The sequence below is a fragment of the Solanum tuberosum genome, unplaced genomic scaffold (genome assembly GCF_000226075.1).
Source record: "Solanum tuberosum cultivar DM 1-3 516 R44 unplaced genomic scaffold, SolTub_3.0 scf00365, whole genome shotgun sequence".
Classification (NCBI taxonomy): Eukaryota; Viridiplantae; Streptophyta; class Magnoliopsida; order Solanales; family Solanaceae; genus Solanum; species Solanum tuberosum.
The window spans coordinates 239,682-265,734 of record NW_006239290.1 but is presented as its reverse complement, the minus strand read 5'-3'; the positions used below and the strand labels follow the sequence as shown (position 1 = coordinate 265,734).

Below are 26,053 nucleotides of genomic sequence, written 5' to 3'. Positions count from 1 at the left end.
AGAGAGAGAGAGAGAGAGAGAGAGAGAAAGGATGACATACCAGATTTAAGTGTACCCGGTTTGCGCCTTCCCCTCTCAGCCTTAACTGAAGCAATTATAGAATCAACAGATGGACCCAAACCTTTTCTACCAACCAGTTTCACCCCAAGCTTCTCAGAAAGGAAATTCAGCCTCATCTCATCACCACCTCTGACCTCTCGAAGGTCAAGGGCTTGCTGCTTGGATAACAAAGTATAAACATGAAGCTCGTGCTGGTTATTAAATTGGGACTGAAGCTGCTGAAAGAGTAATTTATTAGAAAGATGTCGACCAGGTCTTATCCCATCATGATTCCGTGTTTGGGGCCCACAGAAAGTCACTCTCAAAATTGCTGGTGACTCGAGATCAGAACTCTTTCTAGCAAAAATTATAGAGAAACTACCAAATTCCAAGTCTGGCTCCCTAAATAAGTCATCCAGAACAGAAGCATAATAATGAGTGCTCTTTGATGGTTTTTTCTCGATCTTCAGACTCATGGTTCTAGCCTTAGCATGGTGGGCAATGTTCGCAGCTTCTCTAAGCCCACTAAGAAAAGCTCCGTGCATAGTGGCTGGATAGCGCCTATTTGTGGCCTCACCAGCAAAGAAAAGTCTGCCATCACCCACACTTTCTGCTAATATATCATAGTCATCTCCTGATGCCCCTACTGCAACATTAGAGTAAGAACCCAAGCTGAAAGGATCGCTTCCCCATCTCGTACATACAGTTTGGATTGGCTCTGGCACTTCAATTCCTTGTGGTTCATATATACCTGATAGCAATGTCCGAAATTCTCATTTTCATCAGAAGCAAGAACCTTAACAGCAAGCTCTATGTAACAAGAATGCCTTTTGAAAAGGACACAATGTTTTATTTTTACTGAGATAGAGAGATACGTAACCACATATTTCTATCAAATGCAAAATACTGAACGATTGATGAACTCAAGCATAGAGTCTAAGAAGAAAAGATATAGATTCATTTTTTCAAGGTGGTAAAAAAGTAAGTGGCAGTATGGCAGAAAAGAAGCATGTTCTGCAACATATTATGAGAGTTAAGTGGGTAATACACTTTGAGGGACATGTCATTAAAAAATTACATTTTAAAGGACACTTTATTGGTTGGAGCAAGGAGAAAGAGGAAAGGCAGCTTAGAACACTTCGGAACACAGTCCTTGTATGCATATTCAGATAGCTTGTGAAGAGGGGATCACTAGAAGTTTTGTAGAAAAAAGAAGATACACTGCGTTTTATTTAAAATAAAATAAAATTGATTGGCATGCTCTGTAAAAGATATTCAAATCTTTAGCTTTTTGGTGTAATTTGGCATATATAATCATTTTGCTTATTGTGGGATAACACTAGGAATATTGTTGATGTTGTATAATCATTTTGATTCTAAGATGGAATTCTAGACTCCTTGCTTAGTTAAAAAGCGAAAAAATCATCTCTTTTTGAATAATATCAGCACTTGCTTCATGCTTTCTTTAGTACATAATACAATTCCAAAAAAATCATGATAAAGTAAAAAAATACATTTAGTTGGGAAGAAAGAGAGTATAGTTTAGCTCTTGCTACCTACAGAGAGTTTTTAGCTCTTATATTAGTGAAAATCACCCAACTTGAAAGTGGGTTAAAATAAATCCTAGGACACATGGTGCATTGTTAACCAACATATAGAGTGGTCAAGTTGTTGAAATCACTTCTTCTCGAGTTTTGTGAAGAGACGTAAGAATGGAGGGACTTTGAATTCCATATAAATAACAGTTTCTGAAATCAAGAAAAAGTACCAATGGGAGACAAAAAGCGCCAATGGGAGTAAAAAAATAAAAAAGGCAGCACGGTGCACGAAGTATCCCGCATTAGTAGGGTCGGGGAAGGCAAGGGAGTATTGAAGTTTATTAAAGAGCTAGCTCACAATCAATACGTTTGTCCCCCGGGTGCTGAAGTACAAAGTGCAATGGAACTCCATCTGAACCCCAGATTAGAATCACAAGTAAGAGATTTAAAGGTTAGCTAGCTCAAGCTTTAATGATCATGGCATTTGTCAAACTTAATCATCTCAGAAGTCAGTCTTCAAGTAACCATACAATGTGAAAGTGCATCTTTCCACATACCAGCAATTACACCCAGGATAAGGAGGAATCATCATTTTTTATAACTAGTCAATTTGTATGAAACAAGATCATATCTATAACATTTTTCAAAATTCATCTTTTTGGTTTGATAATGAATAGAGTTCAGATCATTTTCATTTTTTGTAATGAATTGATTTCTCTTTTTCATGTGAACTACTTTTGTTTTTCCATGTTTTCTTTTAATTTAAGCCACTGAGCCCACAAACAGTGAAATTTTCTGAAGTATCAACCTAGTGAAAAAATGACTCGAAATTGAGAGCATTGACCATAAAACAGCCACGTCACTGTTACTCAGTATCTCTTCTTAACCAAGATAAAATGACATTATCTCCATTAAAAATTGTTTCTTTCTGCTCACCAGATTGGTGTTCTTTTCTTCTTGCTATATGCTGATTGGTATCTTATACAACAGACTCAGAAATTAAGCTTCAGGATTAAGCCAGTCAGTAGCAACAAAAACTGCATTTTACCTTTTAGAATTTGAAGAACTTTTGTCACTGCATCAGTCGGAGGCATGGTCTCAAACTTGTGTGCAGCTTCTCCAGCAACTAGAGCTAACAATAAGGGACCGCCGGCAACAGTAGCATAACTGTAGAACAAAAAGAATTCACCCCTGCTACTAGAATTATCAGTAAGATGCCCAAATGTATCGAGATCAGTGCCCCAGAATACATATGGGAAAAGCATTGCAACCTTATTTAATAATCCAAATCCCAATCTTTTTATTCCGTCAAGCTTCCGCTGAGGCAATTCTGGCATGAACTTAATAGAACCACCTTTCAGAACTCCAAGAGGAACAGTGCACAGCACCATATCTCCCTCAAATACTTGGGCCCCAGCGCCAACCTGTACTCCATCGGTACCGTAACGAATGGTATGCACAATTTTTTCATAAAGAATAGGTACATTTTCAGTCAATGCATGAACTAGTTTTCCATTTCCTCCGGGCAGGAAGCAATGATCCCCTCCCATGTCGAAGGGGTCATCTTGGTCCCAAAATGCTAAGGAAAGTTTAGAAATCAGACCTGCATTTGCATATTCCAGATTCGCTAGATGCCAATTAAACAAACTCATCTCCTCTTCATTCACGGCATCTTCATAATCCTGACGGAAAGTCTCCAATGCTGCTCCAAGAGAAACATCCTGAGAAACTTCTCCCATTAACTGCCTAAGCTTGCTTGCCTTCTCCAAAAGTAGATTATAAGCAGTCTCCACCTTGTGATCTAAATCTTGATCAACTGGCTTCCCATCCACACGATAAAGAGGGCATTTGTCTCTGACCTTGTGAAGTGTGCAAGACAACTGCCGTGCCAAAATACCTAGTGGGTTCCCTAGCGTACCTGTCAACACACTCCCTCCTAAATCAGCAGCAGCTACCTTATTTCCACCTTCCATTTTTTTCGAGTACACCCTTCCACCAGCACGTTTTCTTCCCTCCAAAACTGTAACCTTAAACCCAAACAACATCAACTGCCGCGCTGCAGCTAACCCTGCAAGTCCTGCCCCAATAATGATAACACTAGGCTTACTCGGCTCAGCTGGAATCCTATCCTTAATAGCTGGCACAACTCCAAAATTAATATACCCACGCGATACCAAATAATTATGAGCAGAATCCAGCAAAGCATTACAATGCTTAGGTATAACATCAAAAAACATCTCTTTCGTTATCCAAGTCGACACATTTACACGCCATTTCATAAGTATATGGTTTCTAATAAGAATATAATTAACCTGTTCAATACCACCCACTACAGAAACAACCTCAGCTTCAATTTCCTCATCAGTTAAAGAATCAGCTGGAAACCCCGCAGTTAAAGCAATTAACGCCTCCGTCGTTGCCTCTTTGTTAATTACAATAATCTCATCCGAAGCATCAAAAGAAGCAGTATTTTTTCTAGCAGTCAAATTACGCACAAGATTCGAATTTTCCACAAGGGTTTTGCTAAACTGAACAATAGAAGGCTACTATAAATTACCATTAGCATTTAAACGAATTAAGGGAAATTGTCATACATATATATACCTGGTCCAACGACGACGACGTCGTACTCCGAGGTCTACCTCGTCTCCGTTTCGTCGGAATGGAGAGGGACAGAAGCTGGTCTGAAATTGAATCGGAATGAGGACTCGGGTTCGGGTCATGGCTAGGGTTTGAATTTGAAATTGAAGTGAAATTGGGAGTAGAATTGGGCAAATGAATGGTGAATTGAAGGGGATTGTTACTAGTAATATAAGGTAAAGATTGTTGAGAAGAAGGATTGTTATCCGAAGGATCCATGGCTGTTTTTCTTCACTTTTTTTCTGTAACTGTTACAGTAATCTGGAGAAGTGGGGAAGATGAAGAAAAAGAGCTATGGCTACAAATTCGGAATTCAAACCCGAAATCTCTAAGCCAAGTTCGGAATTCAAACCTGAAATTTCTAAGCCAATTTCGTACTTAAAAAATTCGAACTCGATATTTCTATTATGTTAATATGTGGATGCACCCTTTATTATTATAATTTAGTCTTTAATTTTTTTTCGATATTATAATACCGTTTATTGTGAGATGAATCGAAAGAGGAATTTTTTATTTTTATAGGCGAGACTAATTATACTTGATAATTGACAATTCTTGCTAAATAAGAATTTATTAAATTGATTTAGATTTGTTAGTAGTGTGTTGACGATCGTTTTTTTCCAAGAAATAAGGTTTCATTCAAATTCAAGTTCTCGCTTCTAACTTAAAAGAACGCATGATCAAGTTAAATCTTGTTATTGTATTTGCTAATGCTAAATTTTAAATTTCATAAAAAAAAATTAGCTTACCAATACATAGTTGTGGGCAAGCAAAAGCATATGAAATTAATTTGGATATTCGAAAATCATATGATAGTGTTGTATGTATATCGATAGTATTCATTGATCGATGCCATGAATTATGTTATAAATTTGTTTTTGATGTAAAGAAATATGTAAATCTCTTAAATTAATATTTACATAATTCAAATACAACAGTATTGATGAAAATATCTAATAATGTTTAGAATGATTCATAGTTGCCAAATTATAATTTCTTTTCTCGTATAAGAATAACGTAAAATTGAATTATTTAAGAGTGAATTTAAATGAATCTTCAAAATTATAAATGAGACTTGTAAATTCTGATTGCTCTATCTAACCTATTTTATGCCCAAGCTGAACTTACTATTCTTGTTCCTTATTTTGAAACAGAATGACTTTATATGACACTAATTAAATATAGTGTTTATTTATATAGATTAGATGGATTTTCGCCGTTATAAAATGTTACATATTCATAATTTGAATGATAAATCTATAAGAAAAGTAGGAGAATTATTATGAAAAGGTAAGATAAAAAATGAAATATGATTATTAAATAAGAACAAAATATTAAGGTAACGACACGATCACACCAAATCAGTCGTTACATTTTATGAGTTTTTTGTCGTTATCGAACGATGAATTTAAATTATACGATACAACAAAATTTAAATAACAATCAAAACAAACATTTTATTTAAACTAATAATATAATACAATACAATACAACGGATAACAACCATCCAAACAAAGTGCTAGTCTCCTTGTTTAAATAATCAACAAATCGAATTGAAATTTCAAGCTTTAAACACAGTTACAAAAAAGTTGGTCTTTTTGCAATAATTCAATTTTTATTTAAAAAAAAAAAAAACTTTTTTAGACAACGAAACAAAAAAAAAAGAATCCTACATGTGAAAAAAATAATTTCCATAACGTAGAATCTTAGTTGGTTTTGGATTCTTAAATATTTTAAAAAATTATGAATAAGGAAATATTTAATAATTAAAAAATTTAGTTGATTTTTAAGTCCTAAATAAATATTAAAAAATACTAATTAGCAATTTTATCTATGGTAGATTCCGTTAACAAATTAGTTCATCTATATATATTTATATTCGGGGTCTTTCATTATCTAGTAATAAATAACTAAATTTATAATTTATTTATTTTTTGATGACAAGGGAAACCCGCAGTCGGGTAAACCCCCCGCTCCTATGCAATAGCTCGCAAATCACATAGGAGAGGTAAACCACACTAGGCAAGCCTAGTGCAACGAGCTCGACCCAGAAAGCAAACTCCTTGCTTTCGAACTTGAGACCTCCAACATAAAAGTCCCAAGCTCAAACCACTGGACCACCCCGAAGGATTTATAAATTATAATGTTGTTTTTTAATAGTATATTTTTGTTATTTCAATTAACCCTATTTTTCTTTTACCTTTCCCAATTAGTTTCATGGTGCTAAGTTAAGTTGGTCTAGGATTTGCTTCTCAACTATATAACAAGACCACTAGGTTGACATCTTTCTACCTTGATTTGTCTCGTTGGCAAAAATAGATCATGAATTAGTATTTTATGGTTTATTATTGCTTTTATCTATTTAGTTTGAAGCCTTAATAGGTTTTTTTTTTATATTTATCATTGTTTTCAATAATCTATTCTAGTATGTCGTTAATTATATATGTTTTGATTGTTGTTGATGTTTCGTGTCGTTCTTTGTTAAGTCCTTCTGTTAAAACCCACGATAAACCATGCACCCCACAAAAACGCGAATGTACTGGGACTCAAGTCTCATACCTTGCAATGAATTGGATCATAACAAGTTCACGTACTCCTATATTAGGCGGAAAAGTCAAGATTACACCTATCATACAAGAAATATAAAATATCATAAGCAGCTAATTCCATAATACCATAAGTTAGTTAATGAACCAGTAATCGGTTAATTTGGCTTCAACGGACATCTATTATGTCCTTCAACTTTGGATGCATATTCTTCAACTTTGGATGCATATTAACAGACAGTTAAACTTGTATAAAATTATTATTTATTTATTTTAATCAAAGACCCCAGTGCCATTTTATTAAAACAAAGGAATATTTATGTACAATTAGTGGCCCAACTTATATAAAATTAAATAAGTAAGCCGGACAATATTTTACTAATAGTTAATTTCTCTATTGAAATTAGAAACATACAGACTACAATTAGAAACATACAGCTAATACTAATAACAGGATTATAAATTTACACCAATAATAAACATATACCAAAGAAAAAACTAAAGAATCCTATGCAAAGCTAATAGGTTGATAAATAAATTAACCAAAAGTATCCCACTTTTAATAACTTATTTCTACGCCACTTTTAGACTTTTAGTAGTCCTAAACCAAAAGTGTTTCCAGATATAAAGAAATTTCAATTTAAAATGATTTTAGTTTAAAACAGAATCTTTTAATGAAGAGTTCTCAACTATATAATAAGACCACTAGGTTGACATCTTTCTACCTTTGTTTGATCACTAGTTGAGATTTTTCTACCTTTAATTATTTCGTTTGTCATGCCCAACGCCAAGTATGTTAATTTGAGATACAATAACAATAACGACAAATAGAACAAGAATGTCTATTCTGTAGTCAATTGTCTATTTTGCGATCCTTGTTACACTCATCATCAATAATTTCATGTACTTTTTCAATCATATCATGAATGACAATGTGACGATAATTCTTAACAAACTCTTCACCCCAGTTTTCATCGAGATTATCTTTCATGACACGATAAAACTTATCATATGACATATATGTCGAATCAAAAAGTTTGAGACTGAGTGATTTGTTATATATGAGATTGATCTTCAAGTTCAAATTTAATGTCTAATGTGGATATTGAAACTAAATCCAAATTAAGTGTTGGTCCTCACTAAAGTATTTAATTTTTGAAAATTGTGGTTTAATGTTCATATCAGAACATATAATTTAATTTTAATTAGCAATTAAAATTATAATAAATATATATACGTTAAGTAACTGATAAATGTGTATAAAAAAGACGCATGTCTAAAAAACTATAATAAATATACACATTACGTAACTAATAAATGTGTATAAAAAAGACACGTGTCTTATATTTATTGATATGACGTAAACACATTTGTCAAGATAGATAACCACCTTTTCCCCTATTTTTTGGTGATGACTTGGTCTAATTCTTTTGATATAAAAATAATCGATCCGAAATAAATGTTTCAATAAAAATCACAAGATCTTTGTCACATTTTTTACTTTATCATTATTATTGTTATTAGTATTAGTATTAATTATGTCACTAATAATTCTCTAATACATGAGTGATTATCAAGAAAAACAACATGTTGCTTGCTGTGTTGATAGCCAATTCTGAGGGAAATATACTTGTTGAACGGTAACTTATTCAATAATAATTCTTTAATTAGCCTCGATATCTTATTAATTTTCTAGCTTGTTGTTCTTTCAGCTTGTTATTGTTATCTTTTTTTCATCGTTCGTTCAGTTGAATGTCTATATGAAAACAATCTCTCTATCTTTTCAACATAAGAATAAGATCAATCTGTGTACACTCTATCCTCCTCAAACTCATTTTTTTTTCATGCAGTTTAAATGGAGTTCCAATAGAGGAAACTCTACATTGGAGATCTTTTTTAGTTAGATTGGGAGTAGAAAATCTTAGAGGAGTAAAAAATGAGGAGCTCCTTGTAGCTTGTCACAAGTATGTATATTTTGAATTATTTTAATCTATTACCTAAGTTTATAATATAATTTATTAGATTATTGGATTATTGATTGCTATTAACTTGTGAATTAGCTGTTCCTTCGTCTCAAAATACTTGTCGTGTTTTGCATCTCTAACGATAATTTGATTAACTTTTGAAGTTAAATTAGATTAGATTAATTTAATATTTTAAAATTAAAACTTAGATATCCAGAAACTACACGAAAGGTACTATAAGATGCAACTTTTCTTATATCAATATGATGGAAAATTACATTTTAAAACGTTATTCAGAGATTATATAGTTTGACTCTCGGAAAAAAATGTGACAAGTAATTTAAGAGAAATGAAGTGTTTCATATAACGTTATTTACTCGATTTAACCAACAACATCAAGATTTAGCAATATAATACAGAGATTTGAGAATGATCGAGTGTTATAGTGGCTAATTCGAAATACGTCTCTTTCTTTCTATTCAAATTCCTCTCCCTTCATTCCTCGATCCTTCATCTTTAATCATAGGTCTCGAATTTGCCCTTCAGAATGACAATGATTCTAGTAAGGAGCACTCCCCTTTTAATACCTTACATAATGCGAATTCGAATTAGTTGGAGTCCTAAATTAAGTATCAAATATCAAATGAGAAATTAATATTATTATTTATGTTTTCACACTTCAATTTTACCTTCTTTTATTTCAGATCAGTGTATGTGGTATACACTGTATTAGGAGGTGTCAGCATTTATGTGGTTGGCAAAGAAGAATATGATGAACATGTTTGTAAGTCTATATGTTATATTATATACTTTGTACTAATTAATTTTTTGTTTTACACAAAATTAGTAAACCAAAATTCTTTTTATTTCATGTATTTTTTTTTTATTATAAAGTTTATATGATAATTATTTATTTAAATATTGTGATTTTTCTTGAAGTATCTGAAGTAATATATGCTATTACTTCAATTGTGAGGGATGCATGTGGAAAGGCTCCAAGTGAACGCCTTTTTTTAGACAAGTATGGAAAAATTTGCTTGTGTTTAGATGAAATTGTTTGGAAGGTAAGTTTTCAAATCATTATATTTTGAAAAATACTGTACAAAATTTGTAGTTTGGTTTTGTTATTTTATTTATTATGATATATAAATTTTTTGATTAATATGTTTGTTGTCAATATTTGAAGGGTTTACTTGAAAATACAGAGAAAGACAGAATCAAAAGACTTATAAGGTTGAAACCACCGTCAGAGTTTTGAGTGACAACACTTCAATCTGTCTCAATTGATTACGTCTTACATGATTTCCTGCTGCTTTAGCATATGCATTTTGCATAAATGTAACACTTGAAAGTGTAATTATTAAACTTATTTGCTCCTAGATATAGTTTTAGCTAAGTTATTTACATCTTGTATCTTCTAGCGCTTTAGATTTCATGTACACATTATTGACAAGTCTAAATGTATTTTTGTATAATGTGATTGTTATTTATCTACAAACACAAGTTACACATAAAGTGTGCATAAAAGATTATTTGAGGATTTCACCAATCAAATATTTCTTAGTTTGTCTAGCTACATTATATTTAATCATCAATCTAAAAACGTGATAAAATATAAACGATATATCTCGTCTCAAACAACAAAAAAATATTATGTGATTCTGCCAATTGAACAAATGCCTCATTTTTTGGATCAAATAGATCGTTTGTTTATGAAGAAGATAATTAAGAACTTTCTTTGAGAGAAATTAATTCGTTTGTTTAGCAGCTAATGTCGAGTTACAATTCTTGATCTTGTATGACTATCTCTAAGTTTTTTATTTAAAATTTTCATATACATTACATTGAGCTCTCTGCTAGATTGAATTTCGACATTAATAATGTTTTGTGAGTTTATTATGACCAAATTGTGTTGATTATTGTAACCATTACGAATCGATTCACTAATAAGTGTTAAATCTCATTGTTTTTCTAATTCATATTAATATCGAAACAACAAAATATCTTCTAATGTCATCTCATTAAATTATATTTATCATATTAAGTATTATAAAATATTATATTACGATTTTTTAAAGAGAAGTAGATAAATAAGATAATATTATGTCATCCTAAAAAAAATAAGAACAAATAAACATAAATTGCTAACACCGAACAAAATAGAGATGTTTAAACACGAATTGCAAATTCCAACTATTGATGAACTATATATATGTTCATCTATATTGGTTGATGAGAAAATCTATGTTATGTCTCACATAATCGGCTAATCGCATAAGTTTTTTGAGATAATTTTTATTATTTTGCAAGTAAGCTTTTACGTCATTTGTTTATTTAAAAAAAAAAATACCTAAAGTTAAGCAAAATTTAATTAGGCGTCTTCATTATGACAGTAACCAAATATACATTTTTATTTGACATAAATATGTCTCGTGAATACGAAAGTCTAACAATCCTCATGTGTGAGTTACATGACCTATTTGAGAATGACGCTTTCAAAAAGATTTTCTCCATATTTAAGGCTCGAACCCGAAACCTTTGATTAAAAATGACGCAATTCCATCACTGTTCCACAACCCATGTTGGTGGAATTGGAGTAGTTTAATACTTTTAGCATTTGCTGAAAAATATCCTACAACTCGCTAGTTAAGCACTAAAAAATAAGTATCATTTTTACTAACGATCACTCCAAAACAAGAAAAAAAAGTTTAATATACACTTAAACTATTCAAAATGAAACAATTTTATCGTAGCATTTACTTAAAAGTTTATGTTTGATTAAAAATGATTTTTCTTAATATAAACATAATTTCAATACTTGACCAATTTGGCCCTACCCATAAGAATTTCTAGACAAGCTTTTCTTTTCTTAACAGTAAACACCATCATTTAACAAGGTCAATATAAAATAAAATAAAATAAAATAAAAATCTCCTATGGAAGAATTGTCTATGCCTAGAAAATTATTTTGGTTGATTTTATTATAATTGAAATTTAATAAATAATTAAATAATATTACTAAGTCAGTCCTTAATTAATTTTTAATTTCATCATCATCATCTCCATCTTCCATCTACATCTCCATTTCCATTCTCCAGCTCTTCTCCTCTCTGGAGCTCCTCACCCCACCCACACCCCACCCCACTCCACCCACCCACCTACCCAGCACACCGTATCAGTCGTTTCACTGTTATTTGATCAATTTAGTTCTCGTACTGTTTCTTAGATCCGAACAATATCCTTCTCTGGTACTAATTTTTCTCTTTCAAATGCGAAATTTACACAATTTAGATTCATATTGTGAGCTATTTGAATTATCTGTATAACCCCCTTTATGCAATTTTTGCTTTTTTTGGTGATTTCGTACAGTTGAGTATATTGAGATGGGGAAATTTGATCTACTACCCATTCCTAAAGACAAATCGGTGAGTTCAGTTTCTCATGTTAACCTTGAATTTTCAATGGAATTGGAGATTTCCCAGTTGGGTTTTGGGATTTTGATGAATTTAACTGGAAATTTTTAGTCTTTATGACATGCTGCAGCTTACAAATTTCTCTCCTTTCCTTAATTAGATTAGAATATTTCTATTTTGGTAACTTGTATCGAAAGTTAGAGTACATTGGATTCATCTCTTATTTCTGTGATCATATACTCTAGAGTATTTAGCTTATATCTTTTCTTTTATTGGAAATTTGGGTAATTTCTGCAACATTTCTTTGACCATATGCACTGTGCAGTGGCGGAGTCAGAAATTTTATTAAGGGTGTTCAAGAATAGTGGTGCGTGGCTGTCAAAATAAAAAAAAAATATTGTTCTATTTGGGATTCAAACCCGGAACTCCCTCATTCAAATGGACACCTATTACCACTACGCCAAAGACATAACTTTAGTTAAGGGTGTCTAGCTTTAATGTAGAATTTGACATATATATACAACGTAATTTTTCGTCGACCTGTGGTAGCTGTAGCTACGTCCCTGGCTACGTGGACTGTAGTGAATTCTTCCTAATTTGGTAACTTTTAATGAAACTTATAGTAATTGTGGTTTATATGTTATGATACTCTTGGGATATTTCTGTGGCGTGCTTTTTAGTAAGTAGCTTATGGTCTTCCTATTAGTAATTTATTCTGAAATATATATTAATTGGGTTGTATCTATTACTAAATCTTGGGTTATTTCTGTAGCATTTGTTTGATCATATGTTTTGCGGTAATTGCAGTACTTAAGGGAGGAACTTGCTAGAGTAGATGAAGACTGGGCTGCCGCTCGGTTTGATTCACTGCCTCACGTTGTTCGTATATTAACCTCGAAAGATCGTGAAGGTGATGTCCATGTCTTAAAGGAGCAGAGTGAAATTATTGAGGAAGTTGTGGATGAAGTCGTGCATGCCTACCATGGTGGCTTCAATAAAGCTATTCAAAATTATTCTCAGGTGTCTTTTTAAATTGTCCCTTTTTGTTGATTTTGTTTAGTAGTGAATTTCCTAGATATGCAAATTTCTAGTTTCAAGCAAATGTTTATTTATGTGAACTGTCCTAGAAAGAGATACGCGCACTCGTTTCTGATTTTTGCTTTGGTATCTTTTCATGGATCTATACATTGAGGAATCGAAAAAGATATGAACAGGGAAAGAAAGCTAACTAGTGCAGATACATAAGATCCCGTCATCTTTACTTTCCTCATATTTATGGTGCAGTCAATGACATGTATAGATAATGTAATTGATTTTGTCGATTAGGACTCCTGTCCAGTGCTTGAATCCTGCATACAGGGTTTCTTTTATCATTTTTCTTTTTGTCAATAGAAGTTACTTTTGTTTCTAGAAAACAATCGTAAAGAAGAAAAAATTGAAGCAGTGAGTTTGACATTAGCCCTTCCTTGGGCCAAAAAAGGAAAGAAAATTAAAGAATACAATAACCAAAAAACTTGTTTTCTGTGATAAAGTAGTAATTTATTGATATACTAAAATGAAAGATATACAAGAATTCCAAAAACACTAACCATATATCCATTACTTATGAAACTTGAAGATAATTTTTCCTCAATATGTCTATCAAAAAGTAAAATTCATCGTTTGCTATTCTCATCTCTAACCAATGCTGGCTGCCAACATACTTTTGGAACAAGGAGTATCTGTTCCTAATAAAAAGAAAAGAGAAACAAGAAAATGTTTGTAGAACCATATGCTAGAATAGTTCATTACAATTTTTTCATTCTTGCGCTCACCATGGTGAGAGACTGAGAGTTATATATATTTTGACTAGCATTATTCTTGGAGAATATAGGTAAAAGGACACTCTTAATTATTTTATAAGGTTTAGTTATCAGTCTTTGATTGTCGGCATACCTTTTTATGCGTTATCACATTGTCAGGGGACTGTTCTCCGGTTTGCCGCCAGGGTAAAAATTGCAATGGGTGATGCAGCTTTATCTATTTAAGCAGTTACAGGACACAAGACTGCTTGGCCCAGAACATGTTTATTCATTGACCATCCTTTAACATTTATTATTTTGAGATTCACTTTGAAGAACCTTGAGCTCTGATTCTCTAATGTACAGTGACTTACTCTTTTCTTGAACAGAAAAACCCTTGTGCTCTGATTTAGCTGTTAGGCTATATAAAACAGTAACCTCCTTTTGTATTCTATATACCTTTGATCGATATGTAAATCATGTTAGGCTATATAAAACAGTAACCTCTTTTTGTATTCTATATACCTTTGATCGATATGTTTTCTCTTGGCATTGAGTTGCACTTTCAACTCAGTTAACAACCTAATGCTAGTTGGAGAGGTCTCTGTTTTAGATCCTAGACAAAAAATCAGGTGCTTAGTGATAGATGTCGTCTCTTCTATTTGTTACTTAATTTGGTGAGTCTTTTTTTTTTTTTGGATGAAGTAAGAAGAAAAATGCAAAAGTTAAACCAACCTAAATATGTTGTTAAGTTCTCAAAGTCTGAAACCAATTGGATTGGGTTACCTCTCCTATGTGGTTTGCGAGCTATTGCATAGGAGCGGGGGTTTTACCCTGTGCGCACCCAAAGGGTAGCGGCTGCGGGTTTCCCTTGTCATAAAAAAAGAAGAAGTCTGAAACCAATTAAATTTAAGCTGGTCTTTCTGAAATTCAAAGGTCTTATTACAGTTCCACTATAGCTGTTATGTGAAATAAAAAATGACTTAGAGCGTTTGAGCTAGCTGATTGTAAATAACCGATTTTCAAGTGCCGAAAGTGCCCGAAACTTATTTTATAAATAAACAGTTACCTGTTTGGATAGAAGTGTTGAAACTGATAATAAGCAGTTGTTGCGTTTGGTATAAGTTGCCGATAAGGTATATTTTGTTAACATGACTAAAATACCCTTAACATTTCCACAAAAATCATAAATTTGGAAGTCCCTTTATAAAGAAAAAGAGAAATTCCCCTATCGATGCAAAAGCCATCCTAGAAGTATTAGAATCATGCTAGACTTGCTGTTTTTGTTCTTACATTTTCATTACTATTTTGTAAATGGGTTTTCAGTACTACCTAAGTACCGGTTTATACTACAAATTGTTACCTTCTCAAAAAATTAAAAAGAGAGAAAAGGAGGAACAATGATATGGGATAGTGAGGAAGTTAGGAGTTTTGTTTTGGAAAAGGTATTTTGGGAATTAGTTAAAATATTAAAGACAAAAAATAGATGGAAGCAGATTTGGAGGATAAAAGTTCCCCACAAGGTATCAATTTTTGCATGGTTACTAGCAAAGGAGGCCACTTTAACAGTGGACAACTTGATGAGCAGAGGTATGACACTGTGCTCAAGATGCTTCCTGTGTAAAGAAACAGCTGAGACAGTCAACCATCTATTTCTGCATTGTCCATTCACAGCTCATTTGTGGAGAATCATCCTAAACCGTAAGGGTATAGCATGGACAATGCCAGGCAAGATAACATTTGCTCTTAGCAGCTGGGAAGGAATATGTTCACATGCAAAGGATAGGAGTAGATGGAGAATTGTCCCAGCTTGTATCTGGTGGACAATCTGGAAGGAGAGGAATTCCAGATGTTTTGAGAGCTTAGAGAATGATGTGCAGAAGATCAAGTTGAACTTCATCTTACTGCTATGTTTTTGGTGTAATCAAATTTATTCTAATGATACTGTGTCTATCATAGATGTTCTAGATTCTTTATAGCTAGAAAGGAAAGACACTAGAGCTCTATTGTAAATATGGTTTCAGTACTACCCAAGTACTGTTTTGATCCTTGAAATGATACAAAGTTACTGATTTCAAAAATAAATAAATAGTAAATAACTTTGTCAAACCAAAAGTTCTTATAAGCTGAAAACCTAAGAGTTGGGGATGACAAGCTTATGGCTTTAGGCTGATTTTATCTTATAAGCACTTTGAGTGTCTACCAAACGCATAAATAAGTGGAAAGGTTCCTTTAAATCTGTTTGACCAGCTAATAAGCTTAGCCAAACATTTCTTGTATCTGGTTAAGTTGATGCTACTTCTGGAGTAAGCACAGAAGCGGGCTTCTCTCAGCACGTTCTGAAACATGGCATGTTGTTTATGTATGTAATTAGTTTACGCCAGTGCTGAAGTCTAGTTTTATGTTTTTTTTTTGGCTTTTTAATATTCTTCTTATTCTTATATATCAAACGATATTCATCTTATTCTTTTAGTCTACCTTACCTTCAGATTTTGCGGTTATTCAGTGAATCCACCCAAAGTATTGGTGTTTTAAAAGGTGACTTGGCGGAGGCAAAGAAGCTTCTTGGTGCCCGTAACAAGCAATTGCATCAGTTGTGGTATCGGTCTGTTACATTGCGACATATTATCTCCTTGTTAGATCAAATAGAAGGCATAGCTAAGGTCAGTTATCTTCGTTTATATTTTTTCTACTAGTGTTGTTGCTATTATTCTTGCTCCAGTCCCTGTTAATCAGGAAGGGATAGTGGTAGGTGGTCCTGCGGAGCTTTCAGAAAAGGGTAGCTTTGTGTGTGCTGCATTTCTTGCAATGCACTCTGTCTATGTAAAGAATGAATAGGTGCATACTAGCATTGAAATTAATGGTTAAACTTCTTGTTACCAAGAAAAATGTCTAAACTGCTCTGTTTGGAAGATAATATGGTCTTTTATCTGTAAGTCGTCTCAGAAACAGAAAATTATATATATTTATTGAAGTAGGTAAGGATTTTATAAATAACAGCCAAGCACTAAGACAATGCTTGCGCTGACATGTTTTAGGATCCCCTTATGCAAAACAAAAAGATGGGTTCCTATCTGTACAAAAAAACCCTAATCCTGTCCTGAATTGATGCAATCTAGCACAATGTCGTCATCCTTTACATCTTGAAAGTCGCACCAAAAAGCCAAAAACCATTGACATCTGAAGTTGGATTGTACTTCTAAGCAATTGAAGGATTCAAAACATAGAATTGCAATATCCCATAAAGAGTAAATATAGTTTTAGTTTGTCGATAAAGTAAACTACCAAATAGCTTGATCTGTGTCTCTGCCGCTCCGTGCTATAAATGTGAAGCTATAAGAGGACCTTTTCAGCGTATCCAAGGGTGAGACTTGGAGGTCTATGAAGTTGAAATAAAGACCATGAGTGACCGGGGTTTGAATTCCTCAGGAGAGAGAAAAAAATTAGGTGATTTCTTTCCATCCGCCCAAGTTTTGGTGGACAAAATTACCTGGTATTTGAATCAATATGAGGATGTTATACCCAGTGGGATAGTCTAGTTGCTCCCAAACGTTGACTTTGTAGGTGTGCGAGTAAGAGGGTAATAGGTGAAATTACATGAATTGAACTTCACCATTATAAAAAAAGAAAATAGGACCTTTGTAGTAGGTATTAACATGGTTAAAATGCTCGTCTTGTTAAACTGTTCATTCTAATATCCATGCAGTTGTGGTCTGGATCAATGTTTGGTTGTAAAAGCATAGTGGAAGATAATCACCATGTGTTTTGGTGGCCGTGTTTAAGTAATTAATCCAATAGAAACAGTAGAGCATGTATATAGAATACGACAATCATATAAACTCATCTAAAAAAGAAAAAATAAATAAATACATAGAGGTCAGTGCACAAGATTCAATATGATAAGTAGCCATCACAGTTGGAAGTCGTGATACAATCTATCCTCGCTTTGACATGAATATTTCAACGGAATTTCCCCCTTTCCTTTTCTATCTTTTGCTCTCTTCTTCTGCATCAGAGTAATGTAATCTACCTCTTAATTTTTTGTTGACCTGATTCTTCTTACACCTGTGAAAAGATGTTTGACCAGAATCATGTTCTCCTTCTAATCAAATAAAAGGGAAGGCGAGCTCTAGGATTGCTTGGTGGGTATCAGTTAAAAGATGAGGCCCTACGGATATTATTGATTGGTCTAGATGAGCTTGACAGGATAGTATACGGGTCGTCTGTCTGCTCTTTTACTGTATTTTCTGTTGTCATTAGGGCTCACAGAGCTGAAAGAATTCTCTATTCAGAGTATCAGGGTGGGAGAGGCTAGGTTGATGATAAAATTGTTGAACCTGTCCTTGTGGGGAGCTCGAGTGGGTTCTCAGTTCTCAATAATGAAAATGTTGTGCAAATTTTTTCGTAACAACTTGTATTCTATTCCAAAACAAAAAACCAGAACCTGCCACAACAAATTACAGGTTCCTAATTACAATTGTGGAGATTACCAGGAAGATCTTTAATCCTATAGCAAAATTTACAAGGAACCTAAAACATCTTTAACTGATTCTAGATCTACCATATATGTGCTCAAGTTTACACCAAAAAAGAAACAAAACTAAGCAGTTCATCTTAATCTTCTGGATGGAATTACTCTTGTTTTGGAATGTATTCTATTCCAAAACAAAAAACCAGAACCTGCCACAACAAGTTACAGGTTCCTAATTACCTAGTTCAACTTTTAATAAACTTCATCTGAACACTGGTTCTTCCAGTTATGGTATGAATTTTTCATCTTAGACTTGCCTTATATTTATATTATGTTCTTGGCCTTGCATATGTCTATGATGTTGTGGTCCTCCCAAAGATAGCCTGTTCAAGCAATTTTAATAAAGAAGAGCCTGCACATGTTGATGATGCTATGCAGATTCGCAGATCCCTTCAGCCCTTTTATTTTATCATCACTGTCCATCTTCATTCTTGTTGATGCATTACCATGTCTTTTCTACCTCAGGTTCCTGCTCGTATTGAAAAGCTGATCAATGAAAAGCAATTCTATGCTGCCGTGCAGTTGCATGTTCAATCAGCTCTTATGCTTGAACGAGAGGGCCTTCAAACGGTGGGTTAATTTAAACATTCATAACTGATTCTACCTTCACACTTTACCTGTGGCTGCTTGCAAGAAACTGTGGACACAATTTCAGCCTACTGAGTTTTTTTCTGTCTCGCGGTAGTCAACATTTTGTATATCTGATTTTGTTAAAAGAGGCAGCTTCTTGTTCTATGGTCGACACAGCAACACCAATTACTATTACAAATGCTGCAGCTCCTGTGGTCGACACAGCAACACCAATTTCAAGTTGATAAACAAGTTTTTAGCACTAATCTTTTGTAACATTTTTTGTTGGCAATTCTTACTCAATGTAAAGGATGGCTTGATGTACTTACTGTATATTGTTGGCATCACATAGGTTGGTGCTTTACAAGATGTCAGATCTGAGTTGACAAAGCTACGAGGAGTTCTCTTTTATAAAGTCTTGGAGGATCTGCATGCCCATCTTTATAATAAGGGTGAATACAGGTACAAATTAGTTAGCCTTGGTCTATAAAAACCTTCTTGCTGTTTGAGGTTGTATACACGTCAAGTCTTTCATTGGAGACGTTTTTTTCTATCAATGAATCTGAAGTTTGATATATATATATATATATATACATACATACATACATACCATGCTGTCCTTATCCACTTAAAATATTGAAGCTGAGGCTACCTCTAGCAATGCAACTCGATATTCTGTTTGTTGAGATACATAATTGGGTGATTAACTAATCTGTTTGTGCTTGCAATTAATGAAGCATGGTTTTGGAGGTGATTCTTTTTGTACTTTGTTATCCTCAACCTTCTGTTGGGAGGAGCCACATATCTTTCATTTAGATTTTAATTTCAGATGCTGCTTTATATTTGCTCAACACTGGCCTTCCTTTTGCAGTTCAACTCTCTTTAGTATCAGTGAAAGGGATGATGAAGTACCAACCACTGTAGCTGTACCATTGTCCATGAACAACTCACAGCCTCTCTCTCGAAGAACTAGGTTGCTAAAAGGTGACAATCAGTTTGGTTCATTTGGAGCTGGGGATGGATCTCACAAAACTAGCTCTATTGATGGCAGGTAAGACAAAAAAGAAAATTTTAAGTGATGTGGTTCAATTGGTAATATCATCTTCAATATTGTTGCAGATGACATGTGAATCTAGACTAACCTCTTCATAGGTCTCATCTTTAAGCGAACTCGATAGCGTCCGACATAAGCGCCTTTCAGTGATAGTTTAACTTTATCAATCTTTTGGTAGATTTCTGCATCCATTCCTCTTTCTGGTACAAGTGATCAGTGTTATCCAAGGCACGCTTGAAGCGTGCTTAAGCCCTGAAGCGAGGCTCAAAATGTGTTGAGCGCTTCGCCTCGCTTTATGTGCAATTCAGTGTTGTCATCAAGGTTCTAAGGCAAACATTTTCTTGCCAATGAGCCTCTTATGAAGAAGTGACACTAAATAATTGATATTTCACTTTATCATAATTTTTTTTCAAAATCTTTGGTCATATATTTGTCATTCATATTTATAATTATTAGTCTTGAACTAAACATATATATATTTTTGTTCTTTTCTCCCTTTGCGCCTTTTTTCATTAAAGCCCATGCTTTATTTGCGCTTTACGCTTAAAGCCCCCATAGACCTTAGAGCTTTTTTGCGCTTTTCGCCTTTGATAACACTGCAAGTGATAGCAACTGAGTTCCTTTCTTCTGCTTTATTTGTAGCTCCCTAGTAGAAGGTCATGACGAGGATGGTGAAGATACTGTGTCAGATGGCAATCCTACCTCTTCAAGGATTAATGGCACCGATGGTGCTTCGAAGGATGTAAAAGTTATCTCTCATCAAGTTCCGACATGGCTTTCAGATTCTACACCAGATGAATTTGTTGTAAGAAAGATGCCAAACCCAGCTAGTTTGGGGTTGTGGCATAGTTGATTGATTGATATAAAGTTGCCTTCTGCGTGCTTGTCAATATCAAACTTTTGATAGTTATTCACAAGAGTTTAATGTGCTCCAATATATTTCAAATGTAGGAAGCAATCAGGAAAACTGATGCTCCGTTGCATGTGAAGTACTTGCAGACCATGGTTGAGTGTCTTTGCATGCTTGGGAAAGTTGCAGCAGCAGGCGCCATAATATGGTTAGTTCTCATCTTTCATGCTTTTGGGCCAATTGGAAGCAAAGATCTGATTTGATTACTGCATACTTCTCATCTTTTTCGGGCAGAGCTATGTTTTAGAATAACCTCGTAGGCTGTGGGATGCAAATAGATGCTACCCAAAAGGATGATCTGTAATTGGAGAGGAACATGACAACTATAGGATGCCTGCCACTCATGGTCTTAAGCCAAATTTGCACTTTTGCCCATCGTATTAGCAAATAAACATAATCCGTTAATGTTTGCATACAGTGCTAATAGGAACTATGATTCGATCCTTGCTCTAAATTGTGATGTTTTCTCTTGTATACTTTTCATGATTGAATTGGTTGAGTCTTATATTTGTTTCTATCTTTCTGTATAGAGGTTATCTTCGTCATGTTTCATTTGTGGTATTTGAATATGTAGTCTCTAATTACTTTTATCTTCATTGTATTTGTTTCAACAGCCAAAGATTACGACCTACTATTCATGAGATAATCACAACAAAGATCAAAGCTCATGCAGAAAATGCTTCACGACCTCGCATTGGCCAGGCTGCTCAAGCAGCCATTACAGGTCTTCACTATCTTAAAGAGCAATTGGAGAGTTTTCAGTCTTCAAAACAGAAGCATCAAAATGGGATATATCTCTCAGTGCTACTAGCAGTCAGCCCTGTTTCACCTGTCATGGCTCCTACAGGAACAGCACAGGCTGCTGCAAAGGAACTCCTTGATTCAACTCTTGATGCTGTTGTTCATATATTTGGTAAGTGATAAGGTCTTGCAAATTTCTTTTGTCATTTTTCTTTTTCTTTCCCTTATTGATTTTGCTTCAAGTACTCTGGATTCAGTTCAACAATCTTTTACTTTTGGTTTGTGATTGCAACCGAACAATTTCCAGAGAACCATGTTATTGTTGGAGAACTTCTTGAGTCAAAGTGCTCTCAACAAATTGACTTGAACACGCCTAAGTCCATGCCTACAGACATCAGTTGGAACCCTGATTCAGATGCATCTCATGCCACTGGAGGGTATAACATTGGCTTTTCATTGACCGTCTTACAGGTCAGTTTCTTCCATGTCAATCATTTTCATTCTGATGCCCAAGATCCCTCTAGTTGGTTAGAGTACAGATAAATGGTGTAGTAACAAAGCAGTGCCTATTCGATTATGGATGATAGAAATATATTCACTAACGTTATTGTGCAAATAGAGTGAATGCCAACAACTCATATGTGAGATCCTGCGAGCTACTCCAGAAGCTGCATCCGCAGATGCTGCTGTCCAAACAGCAAGACTTGCAAGCAAGGCCCCTTCAAAGGAAAAGAGGCAAGTTACTGGACTGCTTATCACTGTTGTCCTTAAGCTTGTGATCTCTATATTTTATGTTATTTTACTTTCCTGTCTTCTTTTATTTCAATTTAACTCAATTTATATTTAAATGGAAAATCTGTTTACTTTTGCTCCCTTTTCCCGTTTTCTTTGTTTATAGGTTGTTCTCTTCTTGTTCTTTTGTTTGGGGTGTTTTCTATGTTAAGGGAAGGAATTGGTTGAATTCATGTGCGCTCATTCAGTCAACTTGACTTCAACTAGTCAAGTCCCGTTTTAACTTATCTCTTGATACTTGTAACCAAATTGGAAAGACCTAGATGCTATTGATGTAGCCCAATTCTCTTAGTGGGGCAGAGCATCTGGAAAGTGGCAACTACTCATAAACTCAAATCATTCATCTTTTTGTATTTGTTGCAAATTATTATTTGGTTGGGCTAGTCACTAGTGAGCTAGTGGATTCCAGATTAAAACAGAAAGGACCAGGAATCCTATGTAAATTGGGTATGAGAAAGCCTTTGGCCATGTCAACTGGGGATATCTGTTGAAGATCCTAAATGACTTGGGTTTTGGGCATAAATGTATAAGCTAGATCAAATTTTGCATCTCTAGTGTCAGATCTGTTCTTATAAATGGTTGTCCAGCAAGATTCTTTTAATCACAAGGGGGCCTTCGACAAGGACCCAATGTCACCCTTCTTATTTTTGATTGCTATGGAAGGTCTCAATCACTTGATTAGGACAATAAATACTAATGAATGGATCAGGGGTTTTGACTCTCAGTCCACTATTGGTCTAGAAATCACTCACCATCGTGTCTGCTGATGACTCACTAGTTTTATGTGATTCTAATGTGGAGTGGATTAGACATCTCAGAGCAATTTGGACCATCTTTGAAGTCTTGTCTGGCCTTTCATTTTAATTGGAGCAGAAGTTCGGTTAATCAGGGTCAATGATCTTCAGAATCTAGCATGGAACCTAGGCTGTCAATTGGGCTCTTTCCCTCTAAATACTTAGGGCTGCCTCTAGGTGCCAAAAACAAGTACAAGAGATCTGGAATGAAGTCTTGGAGAGATGTGACAAAAAGTTGGCTAGGTGGAAAACCCAATGCGTCTCCTTTGGTGGCAGTGTTACACTCATTAATTCGTTCTTGGATGCTCTTCCCACTATGTCTCTCCTCCCAATTCCCAGAGGGGTAGAGGAAAAGATTGACAGACTAAGAAGATATTTTAATAAGGAAAAGAGATGATTCAACCTGGTCAAATGGGACTCGCTCACTTTGAACAAGAAGCAGGGTGGACTGGAGATTTAGAATTTGAGGTTGCACAACAAAAGTATGTTGCAGAAATGGCTATGGAGGTTCAACTCAGAGGACACAATGCATTATGGAGAGGATTCAACTCTCAGAAATATGGGATGTATAGTCAATGGATCACAGGGTCCATATGGTACCGGTGTTTGGAGATCTGTTAAAAACTAATGGCATGAATTCTAGGCTAATGTAGATCATAGTTTGTGATGGAAAAAAGACTACCTTTTGGGAGGATTACGCCATAACAACCTAATAGCCAATATCCCTGACTTATATTCAAACACATGTTGATCAAGTTTGGATTCCTCAAGGCTGGGATCTTCATTTCAGAAGCGAAGAGCTCTTAATGACTGGGAAATGGAAAGCCTAACCAACATGTTCCTACTCATAGGTTCCTTTGGAGGAACTTCTGCTTATTCTGACAGACTCAAATGGAGATTGAACAACAAAGGAACTTTCTCTGTTAAGTCTGTTGTTACTGGACGCTCTCCCCCTCGATTGAGTCTTGGCCCTGGAGGTCCATTTGGAAAGTAAAAATACCTTCCAAGATCTTTTTTTTGTTGGTTGGTGGCAAGGAAACTTGCTTGACTGAAGAGAAATTTTAAAGAAGAGGTCTTCAAATTTGTGGCACATGTTTTTGTGTTTTTGGCATAGACTCGACTATGCCTAGTTCTACTATGGAACTTCTCAGATGCTGGAAGAGTGTAGGAAAAAAAAGTGGTGGTGGATCATCCCGACTTGTGTATGGTGAATAATATGAAAGGAAAGGAATTCTAGATATTTTGAGGATACCAGCAGTGCTACTCAGAAAATTAGGATGAATTGTCTTAGTCTTTTCTATTTTTGGTGTAACCAAAATATGTGGGGGGAGATAGGTGACCTGGTAGATTTAGTAAGAAAAGTGTAAACGTTTGTTCGGTTCCCCTTTATACTTTTGTAAAGATCACAGCTCAGCTCCTTTTGTATCCCAGTTTTACTGTTAATACAAGTTGTTACCAATTTCAAAAAAGAAAATATTTCATTTCTGATGCTTCGGTTATCACATTATTTTGTTGTTGTTACTGTTCCTTTTTTGTTGTTGATAAATGTTGTGTAAGGCTTTCCCTAGTATGTCACGACCCGAGTCTACACCCTTGACGTGGCCGGCACTCAAGAACCATTGCTGGTCCCCAAGCGAACTCTCATCCTGGCTGACTACAAGTGGAAGACTAACTTAAGCATGCAAAAGCTTAAAACTGAAATAAAATTCAATAAACTCAACATTGCAAAACTTTAACTCAAATGAACAACTTAGAATAAAAATAAATTATTCAACTCGCCATAAAATAGGCAACTTAAGTCTTTCAAACATTCAATAAAATAAATAATACACTATACTGACTATCTATGAAGCCTCTAACTGATAAAGATGGAAGTCGGGACAAGACCCACGACATCCTGACTAAACTGAAAAGTAAATGAAATCCTCCGGAAAGAAGGAGGCTCACCATAGCTAACTCGAACTCCCGGATGTATCAACGAATCTCCTGTTGATGATCTTGAATACCTGTGTCTGCCTCATGAAAAGATGCAGGCCAAATGGCTCAGTACGTGGAATGTACGAGCATGTAAGGGGAATTCTAAAACATAAACATAAGCTTGAAACTTGATAAAAAGGAAACATACTTACCTCTTTTCAAACTTACTCATCTCAAGGAATACTCAAGGATAAGATACTCAACTCAGTAAAACTCAACAATAAGGTACTCGACACAATGAAGCACAAATCAACTCTGGATACTCAACTCAATATAAAGCAACAATAAGAGATGCAATTTATGGAAAGCTTTTAAAACAACAGAAAGTAACTTCAATGTATTGAAGAATACAATATACTCAGTTTGCATATATAAAAATACAATATAACTTTGTGGGAGTTTCTCTAACCGACAACCACCACTCTAAGCCTAAGTGATGATACATCGTCTTGCCCACGCTGCTAGAACTGTCCTATACTTTGCCGTCATATAGGACGCCTTAATTAAGTGGATCCACTAGCTTATGCTAAAAGCATCTTAATGAGTCATCTAAAAAGTATGATCCTTTACTACCCATGATGGCTACATGGTTTATGGAGACGTGAGTTATCTGAACTCAAACTCGTCCCCATATCAGTGCTCAATACTACTACCAAAATATCTTAGCTCATATATTTGTAAAAACAAAACTTCTTTCTTTGGTTTGAGATAATTGCTCAAACTACCCTCTTAAAAGAGGTAACTGCTCTTGAAATATCTTTGA

The 26,053-nt window shown here is 34.5% G+C and overlaps 3 protein-coding genes across 3 annotated transcripts in view; 2 read left to right on the top strand and 1 right to left on the bottom strand.

Annotated features, from left to right (window-relative positions):
* Nucleotides 1–4,553, bottom strand: part of LOC102602563 (protein FLOWERING LOCUS D) — a 7,086-nt gene extending 2,533 nt beyond the window's left edge. The window contains exons 1-3 of the mRNA XM_006361621.2: nucleotides 4,182–4,553; nucleotides 2,626–4,105; nucleotides 41–790 (exon numbers count right to left, since the gene is read on the bottom strand). Coding sequence (XP_006361683.1) covers nucleotides 41–790; nucleotides 2,626–4,105; nucleotides 4,182–4,436 — 2,485 coding nt within the window. The 5' untranslated portion in view covers nucleotides 4,437–4,553. The remainder of the gene's footprint in view (nucleotides 1–40; nucleotides 791–2,625; nucleotides 4,106–4,181) is intronic.
* Nucleotides 4,554–8,350: 3,797 nt separating this feature from the next.
* On the top strand, nucleotides 8,351–9,985 carry LOC102584803 (uncharacterized). The gene is made up of 5 exons (XM_006361653.1): nucleotides 8,351–8,403; nucleotides 8,614–8,727; nucleotides 9,432–9,511; nucleotides 9,667–9,791; nucleotides 9,914–9,985. The coding sequence occupies exons 1-5, from the start codon at nucleotides 8,351–8,353 to the stop codon at nucleotides 9,983–9,985; spliced, it is 444 nt and encodes a 147-aa protein (XP_006361715.1).
* A 1,824-nt stretch (nucleotides 9,986–11,809) lies between these two features.
* LOC102602228 (exocyst complex component SEC8) overlaps nucleotides 11,810–26,053 on the top strand; it is a 23,749-nt gene continuing 9,505 nt past the window's right edge. The window contains exons 1-12 of the mRNA XM_006361620.2: nucleotides 11,810–11,975; nucleotides 12,097–12,152; nucleotides 12,948–13,160; nucleotides 16,411–16,584; nucleotides 18,918–19,022; nucleotides 19,375–19,484; nucleotides 19,894–20,073; nucleotides 20,719–20,881; nucleotides 21,028–21,134; nucleotides 21,601–21,899; nucleotides 22,035–22,198; nucleotides 22,347–22,462. Coding sequence (XP_006361682.1) covers nucleotides 12,111–12,152; nucleotides 12,948–13,160; nucleotides 16,411–16,584; nucleotides 18,918–19,022; nucleotides 19,375–19,484; nucleotides 19,894–20,073; nucleotides 20,719–20,881; nucleotides 21,028–21,134; nucleotides 21,601–21,899; nucleotides 22,035–22,198; nucleotides 22,347–22,462 — 1,673 coding nt within the window. The 5' untranslated portion in view covers nucleotides 11,810–11,975; nucleotides 12,097–12,110. The remainder of the gene's footprint in view (nucleotides 11,976–12,096; nucleotides 12,153–12,947; nucleotides 13,161–16,410; nucleotides 16,585–18,917; nucleotides 19,023–19,374; nucleotides 19,485–19,893; nucleotides 20,074–20,718; nucleotides 20,882–21,027; nucleotides 21,135–21,600; nucleotides 21,900–22,034; nucleotides 22,199–22,346; nucleotides 22,463–26,053) is intronic.